Source organism: Harpegnathos saltator, unplaced genomic scaffold (genome assembly GCF_003227715.2).
Source record: "Harpegnathos saltator strain DR-91 unplaced genomic scaffold, Hsal_v8.6 scaffold140, whole genome shotgun sequence".
Classification (NCBI taxonomy): Eukaryota; Metazoa; Arthropoda; class Insecta; order Hymenoptera; family Formicidae; genus Harpegnathos; species Harpegnathos saltator.
In genome coordinates this window covers 1,279,110-1,299,701 of record NW_020229918.1, presented here as the reverse complement: position 1 = coordinate 1,299,701, position 20,592 = coordinate 1,279,110, and the positions used below count along the sequence as shown (strand labels likewise).

Genomic DNA, 20,592 nt, shown 5'->3' with positions numbered 1-20,592 from the left:
CAAAATGAGACGAGTTAGATGATAGGGCCGAGGGATTAAATTGAAAATTAATTCCGCTCAAAAACGAGGTACGTAAAGCCACATTCCATTATGTGTATCCCGAGAAACGACTCATAAATAAGACATTTTCCCTCTCTCCCAGTATCGCCTCTCTTTTTCCTGGCCAGTTGGAATAATTCCAGAAGAACCTAGCGTTTGTCTTCGCAAGGAAAAAAAATCGGCTACTTCGCCGATGTCGTCGCGTTGAACCGCGCATAACGGAACCCGATCCCCCTTCCATTTCTAGGGTCACCGTATTTTCTCTATGGAATGCGTGGCGCACGTTTCCAACCTATCACTGTATCACAAAGGCTAAAAACTGTTTCTGTCGGTTCTCGATGCTCGAAATACCGGACCGACGGCAAAGGGTGGGGAGAAGTATTTTAATTTTAATTGTTTTCTCTGCAATCTCTTAGATCCCAATGCCTCTCGAGAACATTGTCTCGTCCAGAATGTTCAGACAGCATTGTCCAAATAGCGAAGAAATCACTGCATTTTTCGTTCAGAGTGCGTTCAGAAGAGCGTTCGTTCGAGCAGGTTTCAGGCAGGTTATACCTGCCTGAATGAAACGATTACATCGATCATGAAAATATAAAAGACCAGCTGGTCTTTGCGCTTCTAGTTGCTCCTATACAAGCCTCAATTGATTACGAATTGGTGCTGTGCGGATTTAAATCTATGGAATCGCGCAGGCGCATAGATAAAGCTCTCTCCGGGATGATTGTTACGCGGCGATAATAGGCATTGATTCATACGTCATCTGGCAGCAGTATGCGTCACTGCATTAGTGCATTTGCAGAAACGAGCGGCGTTGGGTGCATCAGCGGCTCGTCACGCGGGATAATTTCGCGCAGGCTGCCCGAACCAGTGACAAACATGAAAGCTCTCCCATTATCATCATTGGGCGCCGTGTGAAGTTGGAGTTAGTCATTCGTGGCGATACGCGCCAGTGGAGTCATGTTTCCTCCGTCAACTCAACGCCGGGGCAAAATTTTCACTTTTCAGTCCGAGGCCCACACGAGCGAAGCGGCGCACCGGGAGCCCAGAGTGCAGGTAGTCCTTGCTGCGAGAATCAGCGGCGACTTCCTTCGGCGTCCCGAGACACCGACGGGGGGGACTCTTCACTTTTTCCAATCATTTATCCCCGATCCGTTTGATTCGCTCAATGAGCAGCGAAGCAGTTCCGTCGCCATCAGCCGCGCATAGACGCGCTCGATCGAGCCGATCGACGATATTTGTCGGGGTCGCGACTCGAAGATTCGAACGAACGTGTAGGACACAGCTACAGCCCTGGTGTACACCGAGCCCTGTAAAGGGCCCGGCGAGCGCCGGGCCCATCCCTGGGCCAACCGCGAAGTCTCCCGGCCCATTCCATTCCGGATCCGTAGTCGTCTCTTACGTGCATCGGCCGGCGGAGGAAGCATTCCATTCATGTTTCGGAGCGCGCAACACGCTCATCGCCGCGAGTGAGAGAGCGAGGGCCACGAAGAGATCGCGACCGGGCCTGTCCACCAGGAGGGTATGGAGCCCTCGCTACCTGGCGCCGTTCTCGACGCCGGTTACGCGCCGTGATGAGGATCGACGAGCGAATCCGCGAGGGAATATCAGTCCGCCTTGGGAGCGCGTCCAGCACGTGGTCCTGTGCGTTATCGTCTGGGCTTGCTCCGAATACATCCGGGGATGCAGTGAAGCTGCGCTGGTGCGTTGTTTTGTTTATTTTGCTCCTTCTCGACCGCCCCACCCTCCCCCCCCCTCTCCTCCTTCTCGCCTTGTATATTCGTGCAAGCATGTCCGGAAACCCGTCTCTGGAGAGCGCGCGCGCGGCGTCGTCGCTTAAATTGCACCCGACGGCGAAATTTATTGGACGCGCTTGATTTTGGCGGACGTCGCTTTGGCTTTTTTTTCTCTCGCTTGCGACCGGCTCGCGCCGAACTTGCGCGCTGTGCATCGCGAAGGTGCAAAGAGATAATGTGCCCGGTGGTATTATCTCGTTTTTAATTCCAGATAGAATTGGATGTCGGTAAATATAACAGCTTGATTAAGAGGTTTATCGCGTGTTTGTGTTACTGATAAAAACGAGCGATTAGAATGGTAAAACATTTAGTGGGATGACTGGTACTATCGCGCTCGCGGGCGCAAACTGCCGTAGGAGATTCGTGTTCCCAATTTTGAGGCAGATAACGCTTCCTCCGCGGGTCTCGTTCTGCGGTGAACAGGAGAGAGAAAGAGTTGAGTATTCTTATATTTCGCCGGCAGTGTAATTTGGACGATCGCGTAAGTGTAATTGGCGGGACGGTATCTCTGTTATCACGGCATCGGAAACATTTTATCAATAACTTCGTATCGGCCCGACTTACGATACACGCAATGCGATTTTTCAATGGCCACGAATTATTCGCGGAATGCGATAAATTCGAGCTATCTCCATGATAATATCTGAGAACTCGTTTCTCTCGGTCGTGTTTTGTTTTAAATGATTTTCAAACGCTCACGAGGAAAAAAGCACACCGCGGAGGATCTTTTTATTCAACAAAATGGATTGTGGGCCCGTAACCGGCCGTCATCTTGACTGTCTTCATTTCCAAAGCGCATAGCCACCGCGCATCCTCCGCATGCTAACGCGGCTGTTGAACTCCCCAACCACTCTGTATATGTATGTGTATACATATTCTTCAAATTATCCAATATTTTGGGACACAATTGATATATATATATATATACATTTATTTATTTATTTATTTATTTATTTATTTATTATACCATAAGGCAATTGTGGAAAGATACTCAAGTACAGATCGCTATGGAGGTCCTGCTTGGGATTCTTCGCGAGCGCGTGCAGGATTCTCGTTTTCCGCAAAACGTGGCAAGGATTACGCGACCGCGACATGCGATTTTTATGGCGACGTGGATGTTGAAATAACGGAGGGTCCTAGTCGTTCTGTGGTCGCCGCGAAACCACCGTACTTCCTTCGTTCGTGGGTGATAATGTCAAGTGCGGATGACGAATGTGTAATGTCGCGCCGTTAATTTCGCTGGGAATATGCACGCAGCTCTGTCAGCATGGCGATACTAACGTGAGATGTTGCGTCTTGTAGCGATGGTAAGCGGCTCTCTAGTCACGTAACGTAAGAATCGCAGGTAACAATTTTCTCAGAGTTCGAAAGCTTAATTTTCCGCGGCTTTGAAAGTCTTAGCGAGGAGAGGAAGATATCTTTTCATGCATCGACGAAATGATGCTTTCGTCAGGTGCGATTGGCTGATCTGGACTCCACGTGTCGCCGGATACATTATTTATGACACACCAATAATTGCACATCTCAAGTTATCTCTGCATCTTGGAAGGTAATATTTGCTCGGACTCGGCAGGACTTCACCGTCATTCGCGGAACAACGAGATAGATATTCATGATCTAGCGCCGCAAATAAATATACATGGATGCCCGCAGTAATGATCGTTCTTTTATTCATAGATTAACGACGTCAGTAGTGGGAAAGTACTGTTTTCTGAACGGAAGTTGCATGAACAGCCGGGGAAAAATGCCGGTTCTACAGTAAACGCGATTTACAGTACCACTGCGCAATGACATTGCATAACGCAGCGTAGTAGCCGACGCACGCGAAGGTTACAATAAAACAACGATTCGATTCCGCCACATAAAATTTCACTTCCCCAAGGGTACCATGCGTGATACGATTGTGTGAGATCAATTCTATGTCTCTTACGACGACGGGTACGGGTGCAAACATCGGCGTACATCCGCCAAAGTGGCGTGGCTATCCGAGCTGTTTGAAAAATCTGCAGCCAAGAGGATTGCAAAATTCCGCGTGCAATTTCTCACGATCGAATCAGATGGCACCCAGTAGCTTCGTCGCACGCTTGGATACCCTCCAAAATCGCCCTCGTTCATTACCCGGCTGACGTGTTGACTCAGAATTTAGCTGAGTGATCGTCGTGAATCACATTCCTTCGCCAAAGACAGGTACTATACTATGCGTAGAGCGTCATGCATTTCCACGAACATATCTGGGAAATTATAACCTCTCTCTCTCTCTCTCTCTCTCTCTCTCTCTCTCTCTCTCTCTCTCTCTCTGTCTCCTCGTTCATATATACTCCGAGCATATCGCGTGCAGTCATTCAGTAACTCGAACGAGCCATCGTATGCGTCGACTCCGAGGCTCGTCTCGTCCTTTCAAACACGATTCACGGGATCCTCGAGGGACGCCTTCCTTTCGGGGCTTCCCTTCTCTCCGCCGATCAGCGCTTTCCAAACTGAGGTTCCGCAAGATGACGAGAAATTACACGTTCTCTGCCGCTTGTAAAGCTTATTTAAACGACGCACCGTCCGCTTTAGGGATCACTAATGCAGCCATAAATATGTAAGTACATACGGGCGCGAATATTGACTTTATTTGCTCTCAACTGCCACGAGTTTATATTCTCTCTCGCTCTCGGTTTACCCCCACTTACGTGAAGTAACGTGGGTAGGCATCTCTTTCGATACTATCGTATTATTAATTAAAGGGCCAACTTGTCCTTTGATTTGAAAAAAATTTTCGCTGTTTCTGGGAAATTTTTAAGGAAGCACAAGAGTCACTTGGTCAATCAATCTTTATACATGACCGGCCAAGGAGAGACACTTGGAGGTTGAAATTGGACTCGATGGGTCTTGGAGTTACCCAGGGCGACCAGATTATTATCAATGGAGTGGGAGGGGGGAAGTAGCGCGCTTATAAATAGTATTGCGCGTATCAACATAATTCTAATATCATCAAGACCGGTCGGAAAACATGTGAAATCCTAAAGTATTCCAATTACACCGTACGTGCCCGCCTGATTAAACTACACCGTGTGAGACGCAAGTGCCAACATCTCCCAGCTCTTAATACCCAATTAAGGGCTCAGTCAACAAGCGAACGTCGGCGGCGAAGCCGGTGTCGTAACTTGGAAAAATAAAGGATCCCGGCGGCCGGCGCTGTACCGATTCTGTGTACATAGCAGCCATTTATTCTCCCATTGACATTTGGGGGCCCAGACACGGACGGTAGGCGAGAAGCCACTGCAGCCGTGTACCGATCGTCCAAGTCAGCCCTCTCCCCGGAGCATGAGGGTGCGCGATTATTCGCCGGTAATTCGATCGTGGCTCGAGTTGGGAAATAGGACGGGCAGCTGCAAAGCTCCGCAGCGCAGCGCGCGCTGCCTCGCCGTGCTGCGTGCGACACAAGCGCGAACGATCCCTTCGGGAACCGGCCAGCCCGCTCGAGGGCCCGCCGTCAACTGATAGGATCCGTCGAGTCCGACGCGGCGGGCCTCGCTTGTTCTACGGCCTGACCCACAGCTTGGCCTGTGTCAGGTCTCATGCCGCCTACCACCGGACAGAGCCTGACGATTCGTCGGCCGTGCGGCTCGCGCGCTTGTGAGTGGCAAACGCGCTGGTGTGTGCGTGACGCGTCGTCGCCTCCTGTGTGCGGCTCATAACCCCGTTGTGTCTCGCGCGAGCGCTTACGAGCGAGTGCGTGCGTACACGCCGCGGCATTCGTTAATGCCGTTTCCGGCGCGCGCGAAGCTGTACACACGGTTTCGCTTGTGTGTTGTGTTGTGTGTCGCGTTCTCTTGTGTTGTACGCCGCGCTGCTCGCCGCCGTCTTCCTCGTGCGCGCTCATCGTCATCTTCTGTCGTTGCTGCTTCTGCTTCTACTTCTTCCTCTTTTTCTCCTCCGCCTCTTCCTCTTCCTTCTCCTTCTCCTTCTCCTTCTCCTCGTCCTCGTCCTCGTCCTCATCCTCCTTCTCTTCCTCCTTCTCCTCCTTCTCCTCCGCTCCTTCGTCTTTTACGCTGCCTCGCGGTTTCCGCTGTTCCGTTCTTCTCGCGGGAGGTCAGCACCTTAGCATCAGTAGGTAGGTAAGTGCGGAATGTGGGATTCGGGGTTGCTGCCGCGTCGGGATGTGGAAGGTGCGGGAACCGCCGTGAAGAGAGAAAGAGAAAAATGAGGAGAAAGAGAGAGAGGGAGAGAGGACGGACCTCCCATTATCTCTTGAAAGAAGAGCTCGCGGTGAAATATAAGCGGCCGGTTTCGGCTGCTTTTCTCTTCTCTTCTTTGTGTTACCGGCCAACGCGGGGGATCCATCGTGTGTCCCGCGTGTGAAACCGCCGATCTGGAATTGGCGCGACGATCGGACGTGACGTTTCGTCGCGAATGTCGGCCAGTCGCTTCAGCCTCCCGCGGAGGTTTTGATGTAAAATCGCGTGTGAGGGATATTATATGAGGCTGTGGGGACACACTTTCAGTAGATTTCGCTGGACGCGACCATGCAGTTCGTCAATTTTTCAACTGATAAGTTCGTCCTTTGAGCGTGGACTTACGTTGGGTATAACGAGGACTTCAACGCATGGATAATCCACCTTCCTCCGCCACCTTCCTCTTTCTCTCTTTCTCTCTTGCGAGTACCAAGAGGTACTCTTATTGCGCTCATGTTGATCGTACGGGGATGTGATTATCTTTGAGTTTGTTCTGAAAGATCGCGAGGAAATACCTCGTGTTTGGAAAAAGATAATTTAAACTTTCCAATATCCTGACTTTTCCACGGTTTCATAACGTGTTTCGTCGTGTGCGAGACGCACGTTTCGGCGGGAGATTAGGAAGGGTACCGTATCTAGAAAATGCTACGAGAAAACAAAATGCCCCTCGGCGTGCGAGAAGATAAAAGACGATGATTCATACATCGAGGGGGGTAGTTCACCCCACTCTCCTGTTGGCGTCGTCGTTGCGTGTCGTGTTGCTTACGCGAGCAGTGTGTACGGAGAAGCACTTAGAAGAGTCACGTGAACGTAGAACTTTAATTGGGACATCCCCGAGGTACTAAGGTACGGAATTCCAGCGCGTGTTCGGTGCAGATAAGAATGTCGAAATGCCGAAATGTTTCACGTGCTCGTCGTGCAAGAAAGAATTAAAGTCGAGAAATCGATCGATACACTATCCACTCTGGTCCGATAGTTTAGTTTTGTTTCGAGATATTGTCAACACGTGCACTCTGCACGGGCAGTTGCTAACCGTCGCGTTTATAGCGATATCGGATAATCCTGTTGGTCACGCGTCATTCCCGAATGAATAATTTATGCTGACCGGCATTCCGGGAATTATAGCAGCGACATATCGCATTCATGCCCGTTCAAACGTACGACTCACGCGCAACGCATAAGCCGCGACGCTTGCAGTTTCGCATCTTCCGAGAAATGCAATGACTCTTCTGCAACGAGGCGCCGCTTTGTGAACTTGCACACTCGCAGATAACTCGCATGGACCTCAACAGTTATCAGTGCGACGATTATAAAAGTGCTCCAAGTGGATCAATTATATCCAACAATAATAATCGATCGCACGTTAGAAACGAGCAGAGTTTTGGCGCAATGTCCGTGTCCCTCGTAGAATGTTGACTTCGCGCTGAAGCGAGCGCGTACGCGTCGCTACCATTTTATTGGCTGTGTGACGAATGAGAAATAAAAGTTATCGATGTTGCTCAACACGTTGCGCTCGGTGTGCGCTCTCAGTCGTGGGACGGTCGAGGCGATGCTACGGTACTGAGCGTGCGTACGCTACCATAGTGTACTCACGCTCGGCGCTTTTCGTTCTAGAAATAGAAGTGAATGAGAGCGTTGAGCAAGTGTTTGTTGTGTGAAAGACTCGAGCACGTAACAGTGTCAATCCGCCGGATAATCTAGAGACAGTGAGACGCGGCCTGTTTACTCTGTTCGGCAGTCTTAACGCGGCCGACGACGCTTCGGGATCGCGCCGCCCGGGAATCGTGTATTTTCGGCATCCAAAGATGTTAATTGGAGGGAGCCGGGGCACGATTTATTCGGGTTCATAATTAGATCGTCATCGTTCCGTGAGAAGAACGGCTCTCTCTCTTTCTCTCTCTCTCTCTCTCTCTCTCTCTCTCTCTCTCTTTCTGCAGACTGTTTCATTGGAAATGCAAATTATTCGGATTCGAGGAACATTCCGTCGTTCTCGCAAACAGAAATCCACTCTTCCCTTTGTCGCACGTTTTTTGCGACCTTGCGATCATCGCGGTTGTTAGATGGACAATTATCCCACGGGAAAATCGCGGCTGAGTCGATGGAGAGTCGCTCTCCGCGGCATCGACGTGATAACACGTTCTAACATTAATAACGCGGCGATCCGATCGAGAGAGAGAGAGAGAGAGAGAGAGAGAGAGAGAGAGAGAGAGACACGCTCCGCGAGATAATACGGCGTAAAACTTTTAACAAAACAGGTCGCGACTCCCCGCGCGACGGCGCGTCGTCGAGACTCAAAGAGAGGATTCGGACTTCGCGTCGTACCTACCGCATCGCAATGAATTAATGACCGCGCATCGCCTTTACGCTCACGCTCGCGTGTAACAATTCATTCATGCGACGTCGCCCCGCCCCCTCCGTGCCGCGCGTCGACGCTCGACTTTGCAAACAATGAGCCATAAATGCGGCTTCAATTACGTTGCAACTGAGGCGACGCGTGATTTACGCGCTACGCCGCTTATCGCTACGTGCGTGCCACATAGTGCGTAAACATCGTAGCACGTGTAACTTCACGGAAGCCGTGCGCGGCGTAACTTGGGTATGACCTAAAATTTTAACGACTCCGCGCCGAGCAGACAGAGGAGCTCTCTCGATCGACGGAATATCAGGACCGCACTTGACACAATGGACAGACTCATTCATTCCGAACGAATGACGGATCAACTATGACACTTTCTTTTTTTTTTTTCTTCTATCCTTTTACCATCGGCGTTTTACATTTCGAAAGCGAGATCGCGGTGAAATGTGTCGTTTTTCAAATGACTCTTACGTAGCGGACCGCTGCGAAATTAGAGAATGTCGCTTTTTCCTCCCAATTTCGAATTTGTTCACACCGAAGGTTACGCCGAGTCCGTCCGGATCAACAAGCACTTCATCATACCGCATCGAGCAGTACGATAAGGAGATTGAGTAATTCGACATTCCAATGTTCGAAAGTTCTTACGTCACCTAATTTCCTAACGGAAATCGTGTTTTTTTACATTTGTCACAGTGCAGTCTCATGCCTCGGCATCGACGTCGTTTGTGTCAAAATATGTTGAGCTTGGAATTAGATATTAAGTAAAGAGATTTCTCGTGGAATCTCTCTCTTTCTCTCTCTCTCTCTCTCTCTCTCTCTCTCTCTCTCCCTCTTTCTTTATATTTGGTGCTGTGTGTATCGTCATCCATATTGCCGTTTATCTAACATAAAGATTTAGCGTTATCGGTTTTCCGAAGTCTTCCCACGCAACGTCTTTTATCTGCTGCGTCAATCTTGAGCCGTTTCTGTCCCTTTTATGACCATGGAAGTAACAATATAGTGGAAGGATCGTACCTTTTCTGAAGTCTCCTGGCGACGGCAGAAAAATATGCGACAGCAAATAAAGGGAAGGCTTTTCAAAAAGGAAAAAGATTACCCATTGTGTCAGATATTACGAATGTTGAAACGTCGCAGACATTCGCAGTGCTAACGACGATGACATTCGCAGTGCTAACGACGATTTCTCTCTCTTTTTTTTTTTTGGTGAAGACAAGAGGAAGAGAGAGAGAGAGAGAGAGAGAGAGAGAGAAGTTACTTAAAAATTTCAATCGAAGTCGCATTAACCACGCATAAGTGATAAAAAATATCGGACATCGTGATCGCATGTCGTGGGGCGAAATTAAAATGTTTCACGGCGATATTGATAAGTAGCTGTGTGTTTAATTGGCGACGCTTGCGGAGAGGAGAGATCAAATGTTCCGTCTGTGTTCGCGACCACCGCTTCTAAATTATTTACTCGCGTTAATGAAGTATAATTTACACGTGCTCATGTCGTGACTAAATGCCCCTATATCTCGAACGATGCGCTCAGGGCAATTACTCGCAAGTGCGATAAATTAACAGCGGGTGTAAAATATCGACGACGCATTATTGCATGTCCACTAAACAAGAATAAATATGAACGAGAAATAATTAGGAATACGCGAAGTACGTCCTCCGTCGCAGCGTGTGTCAAGGAAAAAGAGAGAAAGAAAGAAAGAAAGAGAGAGAGAGAGAGAGAGAGAGAGAGGGAGGGAGGGAGGGAAAGAAAAAAGAAGAGAAAGGAAGGTGTTCTCACACTGCACTTCGCTGTCCTCAAACTGTCTCTCCTTCCCCGACGAAGTCGTGGAAACATCTGCCTCTTCCAAGAAGGTGGTCTCGAGATAATGCCGCATGGAAACGCGCGTGCTCTGTACATACAAAGTTGCCGGTTCCCTCGAGAAGACGAAGACACGTTTTTCTCCGATTCCGTGAACCGTGAACCCATATATTTCCCTTTTTCCTCACGCACTTCATACACTTCGCGGCGGATCCCAGATCGCCATGTCGAACATTTTTCCAGACCAGCCCGGATTTATGGCCGACACGTTCTCTCATTTGCTTCTTCGCTCTAATTCGACGTCAAACGTGCCACGGAGGAAAAGAGGAAGATACAGCGATATAAAATTTTACGCGGCTCTCTCTCTCTCTCTCTCTCTCTCTCTTCCTTCGTTCGTTTCCTTCCGTCCTTCCGTTCCGCTTTCCCACTTTGAATCTCTTATCTTAAGAGGAAGTTGATAGCGGAACTTACAATCAAAGCCGCGAGTACATCCGTCTCCGCGAAACGTTCGTCTCCAAAATTACCGATATGGGTCACCAGACGTGCATTACAATTATTGTCGGCATGTTGCAACAAGACACGTTTTCTCGCTGAGACCTTAACAACGAAACACGTACACGTGTACTCCGTGATACTAAATTAATTATGTCGCGTATATTATCAACGATACTGCGCATTATCTACGGGCTGCCCGACTTTTCCCACAGTATTTGAGCACTTAATGACGACCATGTGCTCTGCACTACAAGAAAAGGGGAGGAGGGAAGGCAAATCATGAACATGATAACAGCGCATGGTTTATTATTTCCTCTGGATGTGAAGTCGGGTGTCTTTTTTCAGCATCCGGCTATTTAAAACCATTTCAGTTATGCCATGGATCTCCCCTATCGCGTACAAAGCACAACTTCCTATCTCTTTATGCAACCGAATATCTCGAACTTCCTTTTAAACTGTCCCAGCCCCACACGTCGGCCACGACGTTTCACGCGCACGACAATACGAACGTCGTCGAAATGTGTGTTCCTTCTTGTATCACAGCGCCGACACAGACACTTTCCAGTGAAAACGCAAGCTCATCAGCGGGGAATACCCCAATGGCGCGGAGAAAACGGTCTAATGACCGCGAATATTTCTTTCGTCCAAGCCTGCGAGCATCGTCGACAGGGCCGAGAGACCAAAGGGAACAAAGGCCAACGACCCCGGCTGGCTGGTTGTAGGGTCTCCGTTGCGTTTACAAGATGTTCTGGAAAGCCGACGATGAGGCCATCATGGCAGGCTATTATATGAGCGCAGGTGTCGGTGCAGATGTCGCGTAGCAGACGGTCCGCCACGATCGGCGCGTTTGCGGTGTCGTCTCGAAATTTTAATAAAACGCGCGCAGAGAGAGAGAGAGAGAGAGAGAGAGAGAAAGGGGGAGGGAGAGTAGGGGGAAACGAGAGAGAGAGAGAGAGAGAGAGAGAGAGAGAGAGAGAGAGAGAGAGAGAGAGAGAGAGAGAGAGAAGAACGAGAAGGAGAAAGAGAGCCGGACAGCCGCGTGTTTGCCTTGCGCCGCGACCCGGGTGTCGCAAGTGTGACTGAACAAACATGTATGCACGCATCGCACGATACACTGAATATATACCGATACGAGCCGTGCATCTTATCCTTGCACATCTCCGCGCACGGATCTCCGATATGAATCTATCAGACGGCGTGCGCGCGTAGGTAGTGATCGTCGGAGGATCGCCGGGGAGCGGCTGAGGAGAGCTCTCGCGGCGCGTCGTGAGATCCAGGTTGAACGTGGGGATTCCGGGCTTCCTCTTTGCGCTAGGTCGCTGTCGCTTATCCGCCCTACCCTGTCTTTTTACCGTTTGCACACATTTGCATCAGCACGCGTGACATTCCGCCGTCGGACTCTGCTCGTAAATCTCGCGTGATTTCCGATCTCGTAGATACGGAACACGTGTCTCTTGCATGAGACATCGCCGACTCGGACTCTAGTCTGATGCAATTGTTGTTCCCGTGAGATTGGCAACGAGCCGCTCGTTCCGTTTGTAGAAGCAGTGTAGACGCGGTCTTGATGCTTCGGGATCAATTGTCAAACACATTCGCGCTATATGTTTGTCAGCGGTAGTCTTCGGATCGTATTTCTTATGCTTGCTGTTCCCGTTATCAAACATAATTGACGTCTTGATGATATCGGAAATGGTGCCATTGATGCGTCGTTTGACGTCGTTAATAAGTCATTGATTCGTCGTCGTTGTTTGTTGAGAATAATGAGGAGGAAATTTATTGCTGTTTCAGGTAGAAGTCGAGATGTTGTGATGGCTGGTAGATCACGACGTTCGAGCACAGAGCTCGAACCAGATCTATCGACGCCAACGGCTCCGAAGAAATCCAGGCAATCCGAAACGTTACCCGAAGAAACAGTCGCGGAAGAGGACTTGACGAAATCAGGAAGCACCGAGACGCCGTCTACGAGCGAGACCTCTTCACAGGCGGAGATCGCGCTCGCTCAGGAGAAGGAGAAGCAGCTTGAGGAAATTGCCGAATTCGCGGAAGCATCGAAGCAATCGTCGTTGGCCAGCGAGACGTCATTGAGCTCGAGCGAAACAGGTGTGTCCGAGCAGAAGACAGACACCGCTACGACATCGACAGAGGCGACTCCGGGCTCGTCGAAGGAAGAACAGTTCGGCACATTGAAATCCATTGTAATGAAGTACAGCAGTCAACGGGAGCTCTCTGCTTCTGCCGAAAAAACGTCAGAAATGACGGTTCAGATTCAAACGTCCTTGCTGGGTGAACATGCGTCTTACGAGGAGCTGTCGCTTATCGGGAACGGCGCTTACGGCACCGTGTACAAAGCGAAAGATAGGACCAGCGGTCAGGTCGTAGCACTTAAGAAAGTCAGGGTACCTTTAACGGAGGATGGTCTACCTATGTCCACACTGAGAGAGATCGCCACTTTGAAGCAGCTCGAGCGATTTGAACACCCGCACATCGTAAGTTTCGTTTATAATGACCATATTAATAAGAGGCAGTGCGCGAGGTGATATTTGGCATCCCTTTTCCTAGGTCAGATTATTGGATGTTTGTCAAGGAAGTTATCTCGACTTACCCTCGGCCGAGCGATCCGGAAGATTGGACCGCGGCCTCACCCTGTGGCTGGTGTTCGAGCACGTGGAAAGAGATCTCGCTTCTTACATATCTAGCTGTCCGCGGACAGGTATCCCTCCGTATCTCGTGAGGCAAATGTCGAAGGAGATACTCTGTGGAGTAGAGTTCCTACATAGCCATAGAATAATACACAGGGATTTGAAGCCACAAAATCTGCTGGTGACGCGGGACGGAAGAATCAAAATCGCAGATTTCGGCCTGGCTAAGACCTACGACTTCGAAATGAGATTGACTTCCGTTGTATGTATAAATGCCGCATGTAAAGATGATGCGTTAAAAATGCTTTACCTTTCAGCCACGTAGAATAAAGGTCTATGTCCATTCCATTATGTCCATTCTAGGTCGTAACACAATGGTATCGAGCACCTGAAGTACTCTTGGGATGTTCCTACGCTACTCCTGTAGATATTTGGTCTGTCGGGTGCATAATGGCGGAACTTTACAAATTGGAGCCATTATTCCCGGGTACCAGTGAGGGGGACCAACTCGACAGGATTTTCCAGTGAGTTGTCTTCTTTTCTCCTTTTCTTTCATACATCGGAGAGAACTATCGCATAATTACAATCTGTTTGTTCTCTCTTGTTTGCAGAGTTGTTGGTACTCCATCACAGCAAGCATGGCCGGAGAACGTATCAGTCAGTTGGACAGCTTTCCCTCATAGACAACCCAGACCTCTTGGTGCAATAATACCAGATGTAGATGAACACGGACTAGATTTAATTAAGAATATGCTCATGTTTGATCCTCATAGTCGTATAACTGCAGCTCAAGCTGTAAGACACCGATACTTTGCTGAAGATGACGCGTGATGACTTTTCCGTAAGTTGTCTAACTATTTACCACTATGTAAACTAGCAAACATTCAGACTGACGTAATTATATTTTAAAATAGAAATATATATGACACTTAAGCACACTATATGATAATCTGTAAAGTAAATTTTTAAGTATAGCATTATATTCGTATATACTAAAAGTATGCCAGAATTCAATTCGAATATTCAGATTCACTTGTGTTTCTATAAACATTGCTGTTTAGATTCAGATTCAATTAACAGTTAAAATTAGGGTTTAAATTTATGTCAAAATTAAATATGATTTCGTAGTAACTATATATGTAGCCTAGCATACTATTTTTACATGTTTACAGAGCTAATTTGTTAACATTACAGCGTAATAACCTAATAATTCTACGAAATGAACTTTAATATTTAAGTTAATTTATCCTACAGTTTAATGTATAACGCAACAACAAAACAATTATTATTATTTTTGATATGTTATTTATTTACAAGATAACGTGTCGTAATATTGCAGTCAGTCGTATTTTTATAATATTAATAAGGATATTACATATCTTCTATCATTCATATTTCTTATTTCGCAATTATCAGCGATCATATGTACACGGCATTTATATCAGATAATTTTTAAGTTAAGTAAAATATATAGCTGCGACAAATCTTATTAGAAGTCAAAAAAGGCGTATGACATACGTATATAATTTAGTTTTGACCAGATGCAAATATTAAGCACAAAGCAGTAAAATAATAATATAAGTATATGTTATTCATAAGTAGAATTATTTTTCTAAGACTGGGGCCTTTGTGTGACCCATTAGAACCACGGGAAAGATTTAGGATCTTCCAGAGAAAACCAGAAAATACACTGCCATATGTATGTACCATAAGCCATCGCAATCACTATTATATTTTTATTACTGTACTATATATTGACAACACGTGTATAGAGGAATAAGTGACACGATATTTATGTGCATATTAACACGTATTATTACATTAAGATGTAGAAAATAGATGAACGCATTGTATTAATATATCTATGCAAATATCTATAAGACTGTATTATGAAATAAAAGTTTTATAGTTTTATATGTAGAAGAAACTGTGTCACAAATTTTTAAGATCAATCTTCCCCATCATATCAAATCTATCAAAATATTTATAAATGTTTCTTTAACAAGACCACTTGTAAATAGAATTAATTTAATAATCAACTATTATCTAATAACTAATACACAAACTGAATATTTCAAGACCATATTCATTTCATCTACTAATTTTATGTACTTTCTGAAGTTAAAATGAGAATGACTTTGTCGTATGATTTATCATTTTATTTATACATTTGTAAGATTGAAAATTATAAGTAAGTAATTCTGGCTATATCTGTAATGTGAAGACGCTAGTGTACATCAGCCTTAACATTCTCTAACTAGAGCCATTCGTACAATTTTCAACCTGTCATTTTATGTCTTCATGTAGACGTAAGGTTGAAAATCGCAGGAAATCCTAGTAATACCAAGTTAAGGCATATTACACTATCGTCCGTATTCATAGTCAAGCCTTATATTTAAGGCTTCCTTAAGCTTATCTTCAGATGGTCTGTAGCCAATAAAATAATTCGTGCAGCATCTAAAGATGGGTATGAGAAGGCCTCAAATATAAGGCCTGACTGCGAATACGGGTATATGTTACTATTGCCAGAGAGAAACCTAGATTTCTTTCTGGTGGTAAATCGGAATACTGTTCAGTTCGGCAATAAAAGACAGGCTTCTCTGTGGTATGTGTCATCTGTTTGTTTACAAAATTTTCGGACCTTTGAATGCAAACGATGCGACGAATAGAAGTATTAACAGAATTAACAGAAGATCAAGGGTGATTAATTGCCTTTTATGAATGTCATCTGGACACTTTATGTACATCTCGTGTTATATCCGCCCTAAGTGAATACTCGTCGCAAGAAGGTAACGTAACCTAACGTAACCTCAAAGATACGGTCCGGTGCATAAATAGTGCACGAAACATAGCGATGATGGAAGTTGGATTTGCAAGTACTTTCGATTAATGGTGTGCATTCGACAAACAACTCGCTATCGGTGACTGGGAATCCTCTAGATGGATAATGAGTGAGTCCGATGATACGGACATCCTGCTCCTGATCCCGCCCGATATATTCCACGTCCCGTCTTCCGACTCGGACGTCAGCTCGAGCGATCTCGCGAGAACAGATTGCGGGAAGGCTGGCGTTATCTCGGAGCTGGTGGAGCACATGCAATCGCTCGAATCTCGAATCTCCGCCATCGAGTTCAGAGACAATAGCTTGGAGGTGTCCGTATTGAATAATTCCTTAGATTCTCACGAAGCCTATAGCGGCACGTGCCACCCTTATTATCGGCAGACTTTACCCAGAACCAAGTTCTCCGTAAGTCAAAGCGCCAGTTTGCAAAATACCCCCGTGAAACCTCGCCAGTGTCTCTCTGTTCCTGCTACTCCTAGTGGACATACATCGCAAACCTGTGCTAATTCTTTGAGGGATGACATGCGATTGGAACGTTGTTCCTTGATAGCCTCTGTTGCTAAATCAACTACTACTACTACTGTTACTACTACCACCACTACTATCACCACCACCACTAACACTCTCGCTCGGGCCAAGCATGATGCTGTAACGTCGTACACCGACTCCTACGTGGTGTCTCCTCCTGCTTCCTGTGGTACTGGGCTTCCGCATGTCACTGCTATGTCCGCGAAAAAGGGATCTCATTTGTCTCTCCGTTCGGACGATTACTGTACAGATAAAATTCATTCTTGTCCCAAACCTCGTGATTCATTGCATTCCATGATATTCGCATCAAACTTATCTAACGCCTCAATAGGTCAGCAGCATACCTGTACTAGAATAGTGCAAGAGATGGAACTATCTGAAGTTGATGAATTGCTTCAAGAGATGGAAGCCACCGAGTTAGAATTAGCAAAAAGAATAAATAACACTGGCGGATATCAATATCGCAATGAACCGATTCAGTCGATGTCTTTGACTCGAACAGCTGATAGCACAGATGGTCAAGAAAAAGAGACGCAATCTAAGCTCAGTGGGACAAATCGAAGACTAGACTTTCAATCGTGCAATAAAGAGTCTCAACCGACCGATGTTTTGTCAGCATTTTGCCAAAAGAAATCAAACAATGCATTCCCCGATATATCGTTACCATATAGTAATTCATTCCACCTAGACGAGACTGATAAAATGATTTCTGAATTTAAAACATGGGAACAAAGTCTTCAGCAATCCGTTCCGCGGCCGAACGGTTATACAACGGAAAATGTAAAAAGTACAGATCACTCGTCTAATGTGTTATCTGCCACGATTAGCGTCACTAAACCGAGGGAATCAACGATGAATCAAAGTAATCAAAGTAATTTGTATACAAAAGAAGCGAGTACAAGTAACGGGCTGATTCAGTCAAAATCTTCAACTATGAAAGCAGATCCTGCATCATGTGTTACTGAATCAAAGAAATTGGCTGATCTTGTATCAACGAAAACTGTGCAATATAGTAATCCGGATCGTTTGTTGGATCTTCGCAAAGTGCCACAGCGTAACGGAAATTTACACGATGATAAAGAAGGATCTGAACTTGCTAAAAGTACTGTACACGTTGGAACAAATACAGATATTCAATTAAGGTATTATATATAAAATGTAAAAGGAACAAAATTTTTATTCTTTTTTTCGGAAACTTTTGTTTTTCTTGTAGATCAATCCATGTTTGTCAAATATATTTTACTAGCAATTCTGTAACAATAAGTTATTCTAATATTTGTTTACAGAAAATGTCAGCGACTCTTATCACTCTCGGATTTCTGGGATATTAATCCAACTAGATCGCAAGAAGAAACCTTCAAGATCAAGCTAGAAGAGGAAAAATTTCGCAGAGAGGTATAATATAACATATATATATATATATATGTATATTGTGTATGTATAATTGTATATTTTATATCTTCAGCATTGTGAGCATCTGATTCAAGAACTTCAGAAACGCCTGCTGGAGCAACAGGAGAAAGTGGCAGTAGCGGTTAGGGTAGATAATGAGAAAAATGTCTTGATATCTCAATTTCATGCAGCTTGGTTAAAGTTAAAGCAGCAAGTCGGAATAATTGAAACTGAGCAGAGAAACTCGCAAACTAATCTGCAAAATATTACGGAGAAGCATCAATCCGAGGTCACGGAATTTCAGTCTCAAATCAAACGTCTCGAGCGAGAACTGTCGAAAGCCTTAGATTTAGCGGCCGGATATAAAGAGAAGAGTGACGCCACGACCAAAGAGAAAATCGACTTGCTGAAGACCCATGCGGACGAATTAGAAAGTTACAAATCTTTGGTCCAAGAGGCGGAAAATAGATACGAGCAAATGAAAACAGAATTCAATGCGTTCCTGGAAAAAAACCAACAGAGAGAGGAGACATTGAGGACCGTGCAATCGGAATTGAATAAGGAACGTTTAAGGGAGACTGAAGTGCGAAACGAGATGATACTCATCCGTAAAGCGTTGGACACGTGCGAAGCTGAATTGATAGTACTCAAACAGGAGAAGGAGCATATGCAGCTCAAGCTCAAAGAGGAGATTAACAGAAATTCTATTTTACAACAAAGAAATTCGTCGTTGCTCATATCTGTCGACGATGCCAAGAAAGCAGAAGTAATATGTTACACAGGATACATGAGAAATTTGCGATATATGATATAATATGTATTAGTTCTTACCGTCTCTAATTACTTCTTGGTATTTTCAGAAACTAGCAAAGGATGAAATCAAGTCTGTTGCGGAGCAAAAGGAAAAGATCAAGGCGGAATTGCAGGAAGTTTATCAGAAGCAGGTGGACGAGGTGGTGAAGACGAAACTACAAGAATTTCAGACGCAACTCGACACCGCCGAGTCCGAATTTTTAGAAGAGATGAAAACGAGGCAGCAAGTTATAGCCGAATGCGCTGCTAGAAAAATTAAGGATGTCATTGACAAGTTCGCTTTCCTGCACTGTACTGTAACGATGTATCGATTGATATTTCAAGATATAACGAACGTATTGAAATTTATTTTCTAGACATCGTTTGGAGATAAACTTATTAGAGGAGAAACACAAAGAGGAAAAACGGTTGTGCGAATTACAATTGGCTCAAGCTTTGCAGAGATCGTCTATGCTGGAGACACATTTGAATTCTCAGCGCGCAAACAAGTCTCAACTTGCGGAACAGCTACATTCAGTCATGCAGAAACAATGGCAGCAAGCTTTACACATTATATCCGGTAAGTCGTCAAACATATTCGATCTCGTATCCAACATGCACAATATTTTCAGCATCGTTACTATACCTGAATTTGTAACACGAGTTTCTAACACGTGGTTCGTAGACTACAAAATGCAATTGCAGGTGGTAATACGGACAATTTAGCTCCGATTCAAAGAATTTACGCGGAAAAATCCTTTGACTCGACCAAAGGCCCCGTGAAGTCCGAATCAATGCCAAATTGTTACACTAAACTTTCCCAGGAACCGATAAGGTACGCAACGCAATTGTTGGAGACGCAAAATTCGACAGCTGCGCAACACCTTGACGATCAGAACGAAAGCGCGATCACGTTGAATTCTATCGAAAATACGCCGTTGACCAGTAGAAACAGCTCGAAAGACGATCTGCGGAGATACGTGAAAATGGTCAGTGGCATTTGGGTGATAATAAATTTTATTCATAACTATTAATTATCCCACTGATTGGATGCAAATTGCTTCTACGCAGATCGCAGAAATGCAGTTGGCAAGAGAAGATATTACCAAATACAGAAACTCCATTTCGAGTCCGCCGTTAGTGTGCAGAGAAGTGCCGCGAAAACATTACTTGAAGAAAGAATTGAACATCAAGAGCGAGGATAGCATTTCATGGCAGCCAATTCCCGAGGTTTGTTGGCCGATATAGTCTTGATGATCAAAGTGTACGTTACAAAAATGAAATAACATCACTTTAATGCTAGACTTGTACGCTCGGTGACGTTGACGAGAACATGCCTATCTCGCAGAAAATGGCTGTAAAAACGGATCAGCAGAGAAATAAGCCCCCATGGAAATGACGTGTAACTTACGACAACGTCGACGATACCGAAGGCGTCGATGAGCTCGATCGCATTAGCTGAATTCGATACAGTGTAATTTACCTAGCAGTAACGCCAATTTTTTTACGACAGATTCTAATATCTATTTTTCAACACGAAGAGAATTTAATAAAAAGATCTTTTACATGCATCACTTCGATCCATCTCAGTATGTCTTTACACTTTCTTTTCCCTTTTCTTTTTCGCAAATTGAAAGTGGAAGCTCCGATGACAATTTTCTCTTCCCACATCTCGTAACGTAAGAGGTTTTATAGTAA

General features: G+C 45.6%; 2 protein-coding genes across 8 annotated transcripts; both read left to right on the top strand.

Annotated features, from left to right (window-relative positions):
• The first annotated feature begins 848 nt into the window (after window positions 1-848).
• Window positions 849-14,609, top strand: LOC105187057 (Cyclin-dependent kinase 4). Of its 4 annotated transcripts, none has more exons than XM_011147644.3 (5): window positions 849-1,738; window positions 12,490-13,187; window positions 13,261-13,602; window positions 13,704-13,864; window positions 13,952-14,609. In XM_011147644.3, the coding sequence occupies exons 2-5, from the start codon at window positions 12,510-12,512 to the stop codon at window positions 14,169-14,171; spliced, it is 1,401 nt and encodes a 466-aa protein (XP_011145946.1). In that variant the 5' UTR covers window positions 849-1,738; window positions 12,490-12,509; the 3' UTR covers window positions 14,172-14,609. The 4 variants fall into 4 exon arrangements, with proteins under 4 accessions (XP_011145946.1, XP_011145948.1, XP_011145953.2 ...); XM_011147646.3 differs by lacking the exon at window positions 849-1,738 and adding an exon at window positions 4,158-4,416; XM_011147651.3 differs by lacking the exon at window positions 849-1,738 and adding an exon at window positions 5,431-5,931.
• Window positions 14,610-15,880: 1,271 nt separating this feature from the next.
• Cnb (centriole duplication and spindle assembly protein centrobin) lies at window positions 15,881-20,465 on the top strand. Of its 4 annotated transcripts, none has more exons than XM_011147654.3 (9): window positions 15,886-16,129; window positions 17,042-17,852; window positions 17,997-18,105; window positions 18,176-18,868; window positions 18,963-19,189; window positions 19,272-19,474; window positions 19,600-19,883; window positions 19,966-20,124; window positions 20,198-20,465. In XM_011147654.3, exons 2-9 carry the CDS (start codon window positions 17,077-17,079, stop codon window positions 20,291-20,293), a joined length of 2,547 nt encoding a protein of 848 aa, XP_011145956.1. In that variant the 5' UTR covers window positions 15,886-16,129; window positions 17,042-17,076; the 3' UTR covers window positions 20,294-20,465. The 4 variants fall into 4 exon arrangements, 3 of the variants coding, with proteins under 3 accessions (XP_011145954.1, XP_011145956.1, XP_011145957.1); XM_011147655.3 differs by lacking the exon at window positions 15,886-16,129 and adding an exon at window positions 16,407-16,587; XM_011147652.3 differs by having other exon boundaries at window positions 15,884-17,852.
• Window positions 20,466-20,592: the final 127 nt, after the last annotated feature.

Coding starts and splice junctions, on each gene's coding strand:
- LOC105187057 (XM_011147651.3), top strand. CDS start 5,580: ATGCCGTTTCCGGCGCGCGCGAAGCTGTACACACGGTTTCGCTTGTGT. Junction 13,603..13,703: donor AAATGAGATTGACTTCCGTT/GTATGTATAAAT, acceptor TGTCCATTCTAG/GTCGTAACACAATGGTATCG. Junction 13,865..13,951: donor CAACTCGACAGGATTTTCCA/GTGAGTTGTCTT, acceptor TCTTGTTTGCAG/AGTTGTTGGTACTCCATCAC.
- Cnb (XM_011147652.3), top strand. CDS start 16,288: ATGAGTGAGTCCGATGATACGGACATCCTGCTCCTGATCCCGCCCGAT. Junction 18,106..18,175: donor AGGAAAAATTTCGCAGAGAG/GTATAATATAAC, acceptor TTATATCTTCAG/CATTGTGAGCATCTGATTCA. Junction 19,190..19,271: donor ATTAAGGATGTCATTGACAA/GTTCGCTTTCCT, acceptor TTTATTTTCTAG/ACATCGTTTGGAGATAAACT.